Below are 15,150 nucleotides of genomic sequence, written 5' to 3' on the forward strand. Positions count from 1 at the left end.
TTTCTTTCTTTCTTTCTTTCTTCCCCTTCCTTCCTTCCTTCCTTCCTTATTTATTTCCTTCCTTCCTTCCTTTCTTTCTTTTTCCTTCCTTCCTTCCTTCCTTCCTTCCTTCCTTCCTTCCTTCCTTCCTTCCTTTCTTTCTTTCTTTCTTTCTTTCTTTCTTTCTTTCTTTCTTTCTTTCTTTCTTTCTCTTTATCTCTCCTTCTGTCTTGCACTGTTTTTTTTCCCTGACACTTTATATCCAGATGGCGGCAATTATCGCAAAGCAGACTGTCCAAAAATGACACAACAAAACAATGGCACATAGATCGCTTACTGAGTCTAATAACACTGCCGTTTGATCAAACCGCAGTTCTTCTGACCCGGAGAAGGAACGCGATCGTTTCCACTGTGCCTTTCTCAGAGCGTCCTGAGAGACTGTTCCTTCACTTTCACAGGGGCATTGAGTCACAAAGATCCCCGCAACCCCCCCCCCCCCCCCCCCACCCCTCCACAACCGCTGTCACTCCACAAGCTCTTTTCTCCTCCTCGCTGTGAAACCGGCTCAAACAAATTTGATTTAGCAGCTCGCCGAGACCATTCCCGAGGAAAGAAAACAAATATTGTTATAATGGTAATAACATCTATTTGCCACGCACGACAAACGGCACCGGGCCCTTTGAAAAGAGGCCCCTGCTCCTGCGCAGCCACCTTATTCTTATTCATGAAAGCACCGCTTATGCATATTAGTGCAAACTAGGTATTCTACTCGCTAGCATTTGGACTGTCAATCATCCTTACGGAATACAAGAGGCAACGGTGACAAAAGCGGACCGGGCAAGAAGGCTGACAAATTGTCCCCAAAGTCAAATTTGACAGCCTTTTATGATTAATGGGCTTGATTATGGAGAAATATCTCCCTAACTGCTTTCCGGGTGTTTCTTTCTGCCTTCGTATCGCGACGGAGAGATGGAAAAGAGGGGCAAAGAGGAGGTGCTGTTTGCTGTGAGAGAATGAAATAAAACGTGAGCAGGGTTGAGAGAGAAGAGAGGAATTGAATTAGGCAGGAAAGGTTAGAGTTTGGGAATAAAGAAGTGTAAAGGGGGACAGGAAGGCCATAGGGTCTCACTAAACACTTCATAAAACAAATTCACACAGGGGGAAGCTTGGATTGATGCCACAGGACAAATGTAAACAAATATACAGGGACAAATGTACATACACACGCACTGATATTTAATCCTTCTGAACTCTGGGGCGTCATGGCAGAGAACTCTGGGAAATGGACGAGATGACATAATGGCCTGTTTCTGAGAGAACTGCAGTCATTTAAATCAAATAAACATCTCATTTTCGGTTTGTCCCGCAGCTCTGAATGAACCCACCATAGACTACGGTTTCCAGAGGCTACAGAAGGTCATCCCTCGCCACCCTGGAGACCCAGAGAGGTTACCTAAGGTAAGTGCGGTCTGAAGTCATTGCTTTCGCTGCATATTTTTTCTGTTCAATCAAAATCACACATTTCGCTGTTCCTGGCCGTGTTTTAGACTTACACAACCTCTCCTGTTTTTGAAAGAAAAGCTAGACATAAACTTTAAAATAGGTGTAAAACATTCACAAGATGGGCATTTAGTATTCCAGCCTCCGATTTGGCTTTGCATCTCCTTTCTTGCTGCAAAGGATGGGTGTTTTCTATGTCTGTGAAGCAAACCTTGATTCTGAAAGCCTGAGGGTCTTCTGTTTGATAGCGTAGAAGAGCAGCTCGTTCCAGCTTGTGAATGAAAAAACAACTGTTTGTGTGATGCGGGCTTTGAGAGGGTGAGATGGAGGTTAGATCTGTGCTGTTATCCATGCTGGTGGCATATTGCAGCTTTGGGGCAGCAACAAGCAACAAGCAACAAATCAAAGAACAAAGCTGATATGCAACGGGTGCAGACTGTGTGTATATATACAAAACACACATGCGTACGCACACACATCGAGTCGAGCGCAAAAACCTGATGTGCCGTCAGGTGCCCTGGGCGGTTTGCCGCCTGGTTAGTATGAAAAGATTATTTTCCCCTAAAAAGGCAGGAAGCTAAGTGAGAGAGATTCTTTCGGGCAGGGCTCTGGTGTAGGAGGGGATCAGATCTGATGCGGACTGACACTTTAAAACAGCTGCCAAATTGAAACCATTTATCAAAATCTGACATCTGAGATCCAGTCACCAAAAAAGCAGTTTATTTGTAAATTGATACTAATAGTGAGCATACATTGTCTGGCTGCTTTGATGCTGTGATACGTGGCAAGGGGAGACCGCCAGCTATCACCTCTTATATACTTATACATTCAAGAGGAAAACTCAATAAGAATGTAGACAGTTTTTTTTTCCTTTCTTTTTTTTTTTGCCTTTTTCCTTTTCCTGGTGCCTTGTTTTTTGACACAGGCCTATAAATAAATAACCAAGTAAATACATAAGGCAGGAAAGGAAGTAAATAAATAACTAAGTGAATGAATAAGTAATTGAGCATGCAAATAAGTAAATAAATTAGGCCAAGCCAAAAAGGGCAAAATATTTAGTGGGTTTTTTTTAATCACAAATCAATGGTCAGGAAATTAGCAAGAAAGTAACTTAGCACGGAATAGCCTTCCCCAACTTGCAGACATCTTTTTACAGAAAGACGTGTCAGTCACTCAATGTTGACACAGTTCATTGGTAGTTGAAAAATGTCTCCCAGTTCGTTTGAGTTTAATGTGAGACCAAATATTCTCTATCGGGTTCTGGTCAAGACTCTGACCACGCCAAAACATGAGCCTGATGGACTTGTTCTCTTGGTTGACTTAGCAGTTTGAGCACGAGCATTGTCTTGTTGAAAAATAGTATCTGATCATTCCTCTTTAGATAACTTTTCATTTGTATGAAGCAATCTATTCTGCAATATTCTCCTGTACACCGAAGCATTAAATGACTTTTCACAGTGAAGTATCTCACCAATACCAGCAGCTAAAGCCTCCACACACAAAGACACACTTCCTCCATGCTTCTGTGTGGTAGAGATGCTTTTACTATCATATTTCTATCCAGATGTTTGAAGACTGGAGCAGCACCATACAACTCATCACTCCACACACAACTTTCCATTTTCTGCCAAAAACTTAATTCTGAGATAGCAATGGCTTTATAAGTAGTGCATTTGCTTAAATTTCCTGACCAATAATTTGCGGTTAAGTCAATTAAAGGCTTAGTGTTTTGCCATTTTGGGCTTGGTCCATTTTTTTATTTGTGTATAACAGAATTGTTTCACAGTATGACTGTGAATTTTACATTTACTTGACTCCTTCCAAAATCCTGATCGGATCTGCAGTGTGTGTGCCAGTGATGGCCCCAGCATTTAGGAACCCAGCTGTGTTTGTCTGACGACCTTTGCTGGGGCCAGGCATGTATCAGGTTTATCTATAATTTCATTTCCAGTCCCAAGTTTGGCCGTGAGCACACACCTCTCCGTCCAGATAGATCATGAATATGGACGTGATTCAGGACGCTCCTCTGTCCCGCAGGCAGCTGCGTTTCTCTCAAGCATTCGGGACACACGTTCGCTGGCAATCCCAGGTTACCGCGAGGTTAACGACCTGTGAGATCCTCTCAAAAGGACACCTGGATTATGGCGTGTCTTATGAACTCAGAATGGTGGGCTCTCTTAGCAAATGAGTCTGCTTCCAACACAAGACAATCAAATGCACATTAAATTAAACGAAAAGTCCTGTTGTTTGCATTCTGAAATGGGGTTTCTGCTCACTCAGAGAGAATATGTACTTTATGTACATGTGGTAGCTCTCTGAAGCCCTGGACAAAAGTAGAATATAGAGACGGGGGCTAGTTGTTTTACTTAAGTCAATTTCTGTATGGATGTGAATCTTGACCCTAAAAAGCTATTGAACATTACAACTATGATTGCCCAGGAAAAACTTTTGTTTTGACAGGTCATATTGTTACACTATATGCAGTAACTTTGATTAACAATTTAATTAACAGACATTAATCAGCATATTTTAGGATTTGAGCTTAAATTAAACAGCAAATTAATTATGAAAAAAAAAAATAAATAAAAAAAGTTTGTAAAATGTAACAGACATTGTTTTGGTCAGCAGATATTTACATTAATAAAGTCCATAAAGTACAACAACCTGTGACTTGTTAATTTGAATTGACAAAAATGTTTCTAATTAAAAGGGCTTAGATGTTTCAATGACATCCAACAAACCAACATAAAAATCTACTTTTAAAGTAAATACATTTGTGCAGTTTTGGCTTATTCAGATATTGCTTGCGTGACAACTAGCCCCGGTCTCCTTTTTAAGCCCTTTTTATACTTACATCTTCTTTAAGAGGAAGTGTGTTATTGACTTCCTTTGCCTTGTCATGTTGGCTCATTTTACTTTATCAGTTGCTCTTTATTAGCATGATAAGCTTGTGTGTGTGCATGTGTGGTGTGTGCGTGTGTGTGCGTGTGTGTGTGTGTGTGTGTGTGTGTGTGTGTGTGTGTGTGTGTGAAAGTTGTAACATTGTATATGTATGTATGTATGTGTGTGTGGTGGACCTCTGCTCACCAGGCTCAGTGTGTGTGTGTGTGTGTGTGTGTGTGTGATTTATCATTGTTAGGGGACCTGTCGGATGGCTTGCTCTCCCGGGTCAGCTGATCTGCTCTCGCCGGGCGCTTGAGAACCATCCTCCCATAATTGAGCCCCTGGAAAGAAAGCAAGGGGAAAACAGGAGGAAGAAAAGATAGGAGGAAGATAGAAACAGGCTTGTCGGGAGACAGCCTTCAGGGCTAGAAAGCCGAGAGTCGGGCCAATCTTAAGTCAAACAGACTCACCTTGTTACCTGTGCTGAATGAACTGTAGAGCTTCCGAGCAACTCCTTGTGACCCATTCACCCACACACACACACACACACACACACACAGAGACAGCAGGGGGCCAGGAGTGTTGAGATGGTTTCATGCTGTGATGCTGGGCTGTGGAGGTCTGTGAAAAGGAAAAGGAGAGGAACAAGGCATCTTGATGCACCGTAACACGTGCTCTCTGCCTTTTGGCAGGTAGAGTGAAGAGATTAACATGCAGACATGAATCCAGCTCATCCAGAACACCTCTCAGGGGAAGGAGCCGCTCGCATGCCTCCCTGAGCGAATCTCTCGTAGAGTCCGAACCCTTCCCGGCCTGTCTCTTAAAAACAAAGGTTCCAATTAGAACTGAAAAGAGGTTTACAGACATTTGTTCAACAAAGAGAGAACTTGATGTTCTCGGGCAGTCTGATGCTAATGCTAAAAACAATGCTAAATGCAAATACTAAAATGCAGCTTTGCATATAATCGCACTTTTGGATAACAAAATAATAGGCTTTTAAAAGTGAGGAGATGTATTTGATGTTGTATTTGATGTTGGGGATGAATCTCAACAAACGGTAGCACTTTATTTTACAGTCCTGTTCCCCATATACTATGTACTTATTACAGTAATTACAATAACTGGGTTATACTGAAGCTGAACCACGCCTAAACCTAACCTTAACCCATGTAGGTACCTTATTACCTTTTTCTTAGATAAGTAAACTGTAAGTACATGTAAGTGCACATACTGTAAAATAAAGTGTAACCGAACAAACTTTATTACCTGTCACTTGGTAAAATGCATGGTTAATACTAATATATCATATTTTGCCAAGTGTTTATTTACAGTGTACTTTTAGTATTATGTATATATTATTATTATTAGCTTTATTTTTATATTTTCAATTTACATATTGTTTAAATTTGTTTTGTTTTTTTATTGCTATATAGGTCTGATTGATTTTTATTTCCATTTTAGTTGTTTATTTATTGCCAGTTAGTTATTTTAGTGTTTTAACTTAAAATAATTTCATAAAATGTTTATATTTTATTTTAATTCAACTTTATTTCAATTAACAAAAAATTTTTTTAATAGTTTTATTTTTAGTTAATAATAATAAATCTTGCCATGCAGGTAAATCACACTTCTGCTGTTGTTTATGCATTTAAAAAACTTTTCCTTTTCAGATGAATAATTTTGCAAGACATTTTGACGTGTTGACATTTGCACTAAGGGTGCCCAGAGGCTATTTGGGTTGCGAGATAAAGCTCACACGATTGTGCTGAGATGGAAATTACCAATAGCGTGAAGTCATCTAATTTGCATCCTAAAAAACATAATAACATTTAATTAAAAAAAATAAAATAAAATTAGTGTCTTAAGAGCCATAAAAGGCATCTCTAATTTTTTTTTTTTAATTTAATTTTTCCTATAAAGCTGCAAACAATCTTGCAAAAGTTATTTTTCAGAGTACTGTATATGTAGGAACCGGGGGTGATGGAGTGGGCCGATTCCTCCAGTCGCTGACCCTGCAGAGGATCACTCACGGTCCTCTTGGTAGCACAAGAGACACTCCAAGCCTCGTCCTTAACCTGTGATGCAAGGGACCCTCCGTAAGATCCCATCACCTGATCCCCAACATTACCTGGGGCTCCCGGGTGAGGAAGAGAGGGTGTCGAATTGGGGCTCTGCTAAGAAAGACCACCACCCTAGAGTAATAAAGATCACAGGATGACTAATTGTATGCCTGGCAGGCGGCAGATCTTTACACCTCGACAGTCAGCTAATAAGACAAAAGGCCCAGCGCCGGTCTCTCCCAGGGCCGGGTGGCACACCTCTGGAGCCCAGACTGGGGTCAGGTGCTCAGGCCGACCGGCTGTAATCATCAGCGGGTCCACTCGAGGGCAACTGCCACCTTATCAATCATTGATTGCATTTCATTAGGGGTTCAACAGAGAGTATTGAGCCTCCGAGTGATATTGAGGTTATAGAGCAGCTTGACTACAGGGAACGCAGTGCTGATTTGTGCTGGCAGACTTAATTTGAGAGGAATGTGCCGGACTTTTTGTTTTGGCTGAGAAAGTGTGATGTGAAATAGTTTGTAGAGATGTGTGAGGGGAACGTGTGTAGAGTAGCCGCAGGTCGTTCTGTAGACGCCACATAAATAATGAAGTAAAGCTAAGTCCACAGAGCAGAACTGTACAGTTTATTCACCTCGTGGCTGTTTGAAGTCATTTTATATAGCTCTCTCCTTTTTCTCTGTTTCTGCATGCCTCAACTTTCTTATGTTTCTCAAATAATTATTTTCTTTTTATATTTTACAGGCTAACCAAAATAGTTTAGTTTTACATTTTATACATTTATTAACTTTTTTTTATCCAAAGCGACTTTCTAAATGAGGAATACAACAAAGCTATGAAAAAAATACATTATTATTAATTTTATTCATTGAAATATATCACAAAACACTTTTACAGTGCACTTAAAAACGTTTTCACTAGTCCTGAATGATACAGCTCAGGGGCACATTCAAACAAAAATACATTTTGCCTTATTATTATTATTATTATTATTATTATTATTATTAATCGTAGCTGCTGCAGTATAACAATACATTGTTTTTTTTTGTTTTGTTTTTTTACGTTGCTCATGTTGCTGACTAGCCCATGAAAAAAGAGGCCACCCCAAAGTCTTGATGATAGTCTGGTCCTTAAATTTGCCACATATCTCTGCTTTACTGTAAGTCTATAGGATTTTTTTTTTATTGTCCATTTAATAATATAAAATCTGATCACTTACAAGCCTCAAGATGACTTAAGTGATTTTTCATTAAACAATGTTACTTGCCATTTCTTTGTAATTATTTTGAAATTTACTAGCAATTTCTGAGAGAAAATTGTTTCAAAATAAATCTTTCAATACTTAGGGTTTGGCATTTAATAAAATCTCTAAACCAAAGTAAGAGAGAAATTTACCGCTAAACCAATCATACTTGAATTTTTTATACTTTCTTTATCCAAATACTACAAGTTCTTAGTACATTATTTGAACATTATGTAAACACGGAATATACAGACTACTAAATCTGTGCGTGATTTCTTGTTTTGTTTAATGCAAGAATGTTGTATTTGTCAATGTGTGTGAAGATGTGAACAGTTAAGCACGAGTAAATGTGTGTGTGTGTTTTAACGGAAGTGCTTGTGTGTGCGTTCATGTTGTGCCAAAGGGCCCGTGGCAGGGTGTCGTAGCCAGCGAGCATCAGAGACATTAACTAACTTCTGTTTTATAATGGAGATTAATGAACTGAGCCGGGGCCAGAGGGAAGACAGGACAGCAGGAGAGGAGAGCAAAGGAGAAAGAGGGTATGAAAAAGAAAGAGAGAGAGAGCGAGATGAGGGGTGTGCTGCCAGTGCCAAGGCTGTGTTGGTGACAGATTGCCCACTGGGTGTGGATGGCAGAGCGCTGTTGAACCAGGGACAGGTTGGGCGGCTGGGGCCGGACACGGGGAACTGCAGCGGGGAGGCGGCCTGGAACAAGAGCCCCATACCTGGACAGCATCAGGCACGAGAGCAGGGGACAACCAAACCACAGAGACACGTACAGATGGGCAGAGAGAGGGAGGGAGGACTGATAAAGAAACACCCACAGGAACACTGTAAGAGTGGGACGACCTGACGTACAGTAAAACAAGAAATACTTTATGACCAGGTGCACACACACACTTAAAACACTGCACTCATAAGCACACGCTTTACGCTAATAGATGCATAAAACTGAGTGCTATAACAATAATGCAAAACAATACAATAATCAGAAAGAGCTTTAATACCAAGTTTGCTTGCACACACAATTTTTCCAGTGCAAGACAAGACGCATCATAATGCAATTAAAGAATTAAAATATGAAAAAGTATAAAGACACAGTTAGGTTAAGCCAGAATAGACATATTTACAACTTTATGGATAATATATAGTAGTATACTATAAAAAAAATGATGTATACTGCAAAACAGTATATTATCAATAGGTTATGACAACATGTGTTTATACATTGCTTTAACTCATCAAAATAAGTTAAGCAATTTTCAACTCTTATTTATAAGTTATACAAGATTTAACTCATTTTTTAAAGTCAGTTTAATGTAAAGTTGATTGTACTTTAAACGTTAAGGCAGCAACTTATTTTATTACAAGATACTGCACTAAGCAGAGGGAATATATAAATATGTATTATTCGTATACTAAATTAATACATTTTTTTCTACATTTGACATTTAAAATCAAATTTGTTGCTGCATCCTAATTAAATAAGGTTAATTTTGTCATATTAAATGAAATGTTTGGTTTTAATGTTTGTTTATCTGGTATAAATTTATTACCGTGCTATAAAAACATGCTTTTAATAAAACTATACACCCCGGACAGACATTCAGATTACATGTATCTCTTATTTTATCATTATATTATATTATATTATATTATATTATATTATATTATATTATATTATATTATATTATATTATATTATATTATATTATATTCATTTTATTCATTTTATTATTATATTATATTATTACTATTTTATTACTATATTATTACTATATTACAATATTCAAAAAACAGTGAAATTGTTATAATAATAGTTAAATATTCTTTTTGTGTAAATAGTGCACAGGTTGTTTCGGGAGGTCTTGTTTGGGTGTTTTAAAGATGCTCTCTTGTTCTCGTTCTATTCTAATCATGTCACTTTTTTATTCAGTTTTGGAGTTTACAAAACGAGTTCCTACTCATCACATTATAACTAATGTAAAGGTTGAATAAACATGTTATATTGAATAATGCAGGAACAACAGAGCACAAGGTCTCTCTCTCTCTCTCTCTCTCTCTCTCTCTCTCTCTCGCTCGTGTTTGTCATTGACTTGAGCCATCTGTGAGGATCGTTACTGCTCGTTGTTGATTGGCTGAGGAAGGACTGTTAGTTCTAAGGTCATATTTTGTCGTGGGAATGCAAGTAAATGAGGATGAGGAGGAGGAGGAAGCCTAGTGCCCCCATCTCCATATGCCCCCCAATCCTCTCTTGAGTGTGTGTGTGTATGTGTGTATGTATGAGCACTACCACGCAAACAGTCCCAGATGAGCTCTTAAAGTTAAACTCCAAAGGAATATCACAATATTTGGTGGTTTCCTGAGCATGTTTCTGCCTCTCTGCCTGATCTGAAGGCCACTGTTGTTCTTCCTCGTAAATGTAACAGTTTCCACACAGTGTGTTCAGAAACTCAGCCAGAAAGTGTTCAGTTTCAGGGCCTCGTGGCCTGGCATATAACAGTCACTAAGAGCTGCACTTCACAGATGCAGGCATGACATACAGTAGATGTGAGAAACCTGAGAGCTAATGTTCCAACATCTGCATGTGTTAAGGCATATTTCTTTATTTTAGCTTCATAAGTGTGTATGGTGCGTATTTCGGGCCTTGATGCCCTTTTGGGGACAGACAGTCTAAAAATGTCCCTAGATATAAGAACAATCTGAAAATGTTTTTGTTGATATATTCATAAAACGAAATGGTTCGTAAATAGTGTCTTTATTCATTTCTAAAAATGCTAAAAGCTTTGTTTAAAGGTTAGAGATAGTTTATAGTTTAATTTATGTTTATAGTTTAATTTATGAACAATACATTGAAAAGTACGATTTGTTTTAAGATTTTTTTTTTTTTTTACTTACATTTATTTACTTATTTCTTATTTGAGAACTAATGTTCCAGCATGAACTCTGCATTTTTTATTATTAAGTATTAATGTATATTTGTGTATTTTAGCTTCATTTGTGTGTGTTTCTAGCCTAGATGCACTTTTTGAGGGACACAATTTCAGAGAAATGGCCATAGAAATAAGAAAAATCTAAATCTTCAGAAGATAGAATGGTTCGTAGATAACGTTGTAAAACGTATAAAAGAGACAGAATAGTATTTTTTAACCTATTTTTGAAAAGGAACCCCAGATGTCTAAACAGCAAATTTCTAAATGTAATTATCAAATTCAACAATAACAATGGTGTGAATAAAATCGGCTAAAGTAAAGTACACAGTCGTATTAATTATTCATACCCTGGTGTATGCTGGGAACACCAGTGCCGTAAAGCTAAGTGTATTTTACTTGATTTTATACCTTTGAAATATCCTCAGATTTGTGAATAGGGTTTTCTGCTTTGCGATTGATACTTGTTTGTAAATATAAGCAATATTTACTTTAATTTCAACATGCTTGAATTGTGTACAAATGTAGAATTAGTGTAATATTTCCAATGTGCGTGTGCGTGTGTGTGTGTGTGTGTGTGTGTACAGACACAGGCTGTTGTTCTCACAGTACAGTAATGATAGGTTTGCCAGCAACCCCAGCTGCCTCTTACCTGGCAACTCTTGAGGGAGAAAAACAACTAGAACTTCCCCTCTTCATCTCTCTCTCTCTCTCTCTCTCTCTCTCTCTCTCTCTCTCTCTCTCTCTCTCTCTCTCTCTCTCTCTCTCTCTCTCTCTCTCTCTCTCTCTCTCTCTCTCTCTTCTAACATACTCACTCACTCACTCACTCACTCACTCAGTTCCACTTTATTTGTGCACATTTCCCTCACTTTGTCTTCTTCTGTCTTCTCTCTGTCCCTCGAGTCTTTTTTCCTTTGTTTTCTTCCAACCCTTTCCCCCTTTGCTCATCTTTCAGCGCTGTTTTCTGTCTGCATCTCTCTCTTTCACCTCTCGTCATGAGATTTACAATTACTCTGCTGTTTCCTCTCTTTCTCCTGCTCTCTTTTTTGTCGTTTTATCCTGATTTCATGAACTGCATCTGTAGTTCTTTGGGTCAATCTTTTCTCTCTTTGTCTGTGTTTACTCTATACTTTCATCTGTCTCTTTCTTTGTTTCCTGTCCTCATACAGTCATGTGAAGTGTGTTTTGTGTGTGTGTGTGTGTGTGTGTGTGTGTGTGTGTGTGTGTAGGGTAGGTTTCAATGTAATACCCCAGGGAGCTCCAGTAGAGGTTGCCATAATACCAGCTCTGGCTTCCTCTGTATCACCTCCACACCTCTCTGTCTGTCTCTGAATGCTGTGTGTATGAGAGAGAGAGAGAGAGAGGGGGGGGGGGGGGGGGGCTCCTCTTTAGCCTGAACATGGTGGCTCAAATATATAAATCTAAAAGTTGTTTATTGACATCAGTGGTTACATGAAGAACTTTTATCATCCACAGTGGAAAAGGGTTCTTTATTATTTTTCATTTTTTTCAAATGTTCTTCACAGTAAGAAAAAGTATTCTTTTTAGAACTGTTCACTGAAAGGTTCTTTGAGGAACTAAAAATGGAACATGATCAAAATGATCAAATGGGACATTAAAGATTTTTATACTGTTACAAAATATTTTAATTTCAAATAAACGCTGTTCCCACAAAAAAATTAAACATTAAACTGTTTTCAACATTGATAATAATAAGAAATGTGTATTTAGCATCAAATCAGCACATTAGAATGATTTCTGAAGGATCAAGTGACACTGAAGATTGGAGTAATGATGCTGAAAATCCAGCTTTGCCATCGCAGGAATAAATATATTAAAATAGAAAACAGTTATTTTAATTTATTTTAATAATATTTCACAATATTACTTTTTTATGTTCTACTGTATCAAACAAATGCAGTTTTGGTGAGCGTAAGAAATTGTTACTGACTCTAAACTTTTGAATGGTATTGTATTTCTAAGCAGGAAAACATGTAGAATTTGTCAGCAGAAAGAAAAGTATTCTATAGAAAAGTTTTTTTTTTTTTTTTTTTTTTTTTTTTTCTACAATAACATATGAAGAGTTCAGATGCAAAAGCCTCTAAGTGCCATCTGAAATTTTCTTCTAGAATGATCATTTTTATCAAGCTCATATATTAAGTTCAGTAATTTCACTTAAATGACAATTAATAGGTTATTTTCATTGCCATTTAAGTGAAATTGCTGAAATTAAATATATGAGCCTGATAAAAATGATCATTCTAGAAGAAAATTTCAGATGGCACTTAGAGGCTTTTGCATATGAACTCTTCATATACTGCTGAGCTCATGAAAACTAATATCAGTTAGAAATGACAGAACTTATTGTGACAAGGTAAATAGATAAAACCAATGTGTTGTTCAAAAGTGATTTGATGTTTCCACCAGTGAAGTGGAAAGGAGGAGCACTGGGAGTGAAGACAACATGTAGGAGAGAAAATGTATAGAAGTTAATTAAGTCCAGATGGAGCAGAAGCCGTTGTAAAGTGCTCATGTCCTCTCTTGGTTTTGGTTCTCTCAGTGAGACCAGAATGGAGTCTGTGGGCCAGTGGAAACGTGTGACTTACACAGGAACACTACAGGATAACACGCAAAAACACACACAGTCACACACGCCGTGTGAAGAATGACAGTGGAGCATATGTGTAGTCTGAAAGGATCGCAGCCCTGGATCACTGCTTGTGTGATTTGGCACAGGTTGAGTGTGTGTATTTGTGTGTACGTGTATGTGTGTGTGTTTGTGTGACAGGTTGGTGTAAATGAGATTCCGACAGCTTCTTTTTCTGTCCGCCTCATCACATGTTTTGTTTCTCTTTTTGAGCATGGCTTGCTTATATATATATATATATATATATATATATATATATATATATATATATATATATATATATAGTAAATAACATTTGGAAAACTTGAAACATAAAGAACATGATTTATTTACTTTATATAATTATACTTTTTTTTATGGTGCTCATTTTTGCTGTGCGGTATTATGTTTTGAGATGCAAACAGTGCTGATTTCCAGTGTGTAAACTCTGTGTGTTTGTGTGTGTTATTAGGAGGTACTGCTGAAGAGAGCCGCAGACCTGGTGGAGGCGCTGTATGGGATGCCTCATAACAATCAGGTATGAAAATCACAAGAAAGTTCATGATTTTATATGGAGTTAGCTGATTTATATGTTGTGTGTGTGTAAATAATCAGTACTTTTTAAATATTTAGAATATTTAGATTTAAAAAAAAAAAATTGTGTTTTTATATATATATATATAAATAATTATATTAAGAACACATCATATTATTATGTATTTTTATGAAAAATTAAATATTCTTTAAATAATTAATACTATTTAAATATTTTGTAATTGTTATTGTTATATTTAAAACATATTTATTAATATTATTATTATTAGGAATAATTCATATAATGTGTATTTATATAGAATTATTTATAATAACGTTTGATGTGAAATATAGTATAAAATAAAGCGTTACCAATATATCACAAATTTTATATTTTTAATAATAATAATAATTTATGTAACTACTTATATAACTTTAACTTATATAACTATAAATTTCGGTAAGCTAAATTAATTATAATTTTATAATTATTATAGTTTTTAAAAAATTATAATAATTATAAAAAAAGTGAATCTATGTATCATGCTAAAATATTATTCAATTAATAATAATAATAATAATAATAATAAATCTTTTTTTTTCATTAACATTTTTTATTCAAGAGCATTATTGTTTTCTTTTATACTTTTTGCTATGGATGGAGCCACCATTTAATTTAATATCTTGAAACCCATTTCAACCCTCCCTCTCTCTCTCTCTCTCTCTCTCTCTCTCTCTCTCTGTTCTCTGTATTGGTCAGGAGATCATTTTAAAGCGCGCTGCAGACCTGACGGAGGCGCTGTACAGCGTGCCGCGGAGCCATAACCAGTTGCCCTCGCTGACAGGCTCCAGCGCTCACTCAGGCATGATGGGAGTTAACTCTTTCAGCAGCCAGCTCGCCGTCAACATCTCTGAGGCCTCACAGGGAGACCAAGGTCAGTGTGTGTGTTGACATGCAGTATTTAAGTCCCGAATCACACATGCCCTTCAAAAACTTGTATGTACGGCTGTCAATCTAATCAGATTTACTGCATACATACATCAATATTATATTGTTTGTTTTATTTCCATATCATTGAACATGAAGCCCACAGCTAACAATTTTACAATCAAGACTCGACTGAAGGTCGTACTTAATTTACACACAGTTCAAGGGGCATGCTTAATTGTGTTAATATTTTTATCGCACTGTTTTCTTTTGAATTAATTTGTCTAATGTGTTGCGTTGACAGCCGTACAAAGTGTTTGACTGGTTCTGATTGAAACATGATTTCATGATTTCACGACACTCAAAGCTACTTGACAAACTCAACACTTAAATTCAGTCACACAGTCTGTCAGTCCGTGTCTGGATCTGTTCATCTGTCTTTTGGTGAGCTTCACACCCAAACACA

The 15,150-nt window shown here is 37.2% G+C and overlaps 1 protein-coding gene across 6 annotated transcripts in view; it reads left to right on the top strand.

Moving 5' to 3' along the window:
* LOC307171369 (transcription factor COE3) overlaps positions 1-15,150 on the top strand; it is a 104,002-nt gene that overhangs the window by 80,167 nt on the left and 8,685 nt on the right. For all 6 annotated transcript variants that reach the window (XM_079892958.1, XM_079892960.1, XM_079892962.1 and 3 more), the window contains exons 11-13: positions 1,349-1,437; positions 13,695-13,760; positions 14,517-14,691. In XM_079892958.1, the coding sequence (XP_079749084.1) occupies positions 1,349-1,437; positions 13,695-13,760; positions 14,517-14,691 (330 nt within the window). The remainder of the gene's footprint in view (positions 1-1,348; positions 1,438-13,694; positions 13,761-14,516; positions 14,692-15,150) is intronic.

This window comes from Squalius cephalus, assembly GCF_949319135.1.
Source record: "Squalius cephalus genome assembly, chromosome: 14".
Classification (NCBI taxonomy): Eukaryota; Metazoa; Chordata; class Actinopteri; order Cypriniformes; family Leuciscidae; genus Squalius; species Squalius cephalus.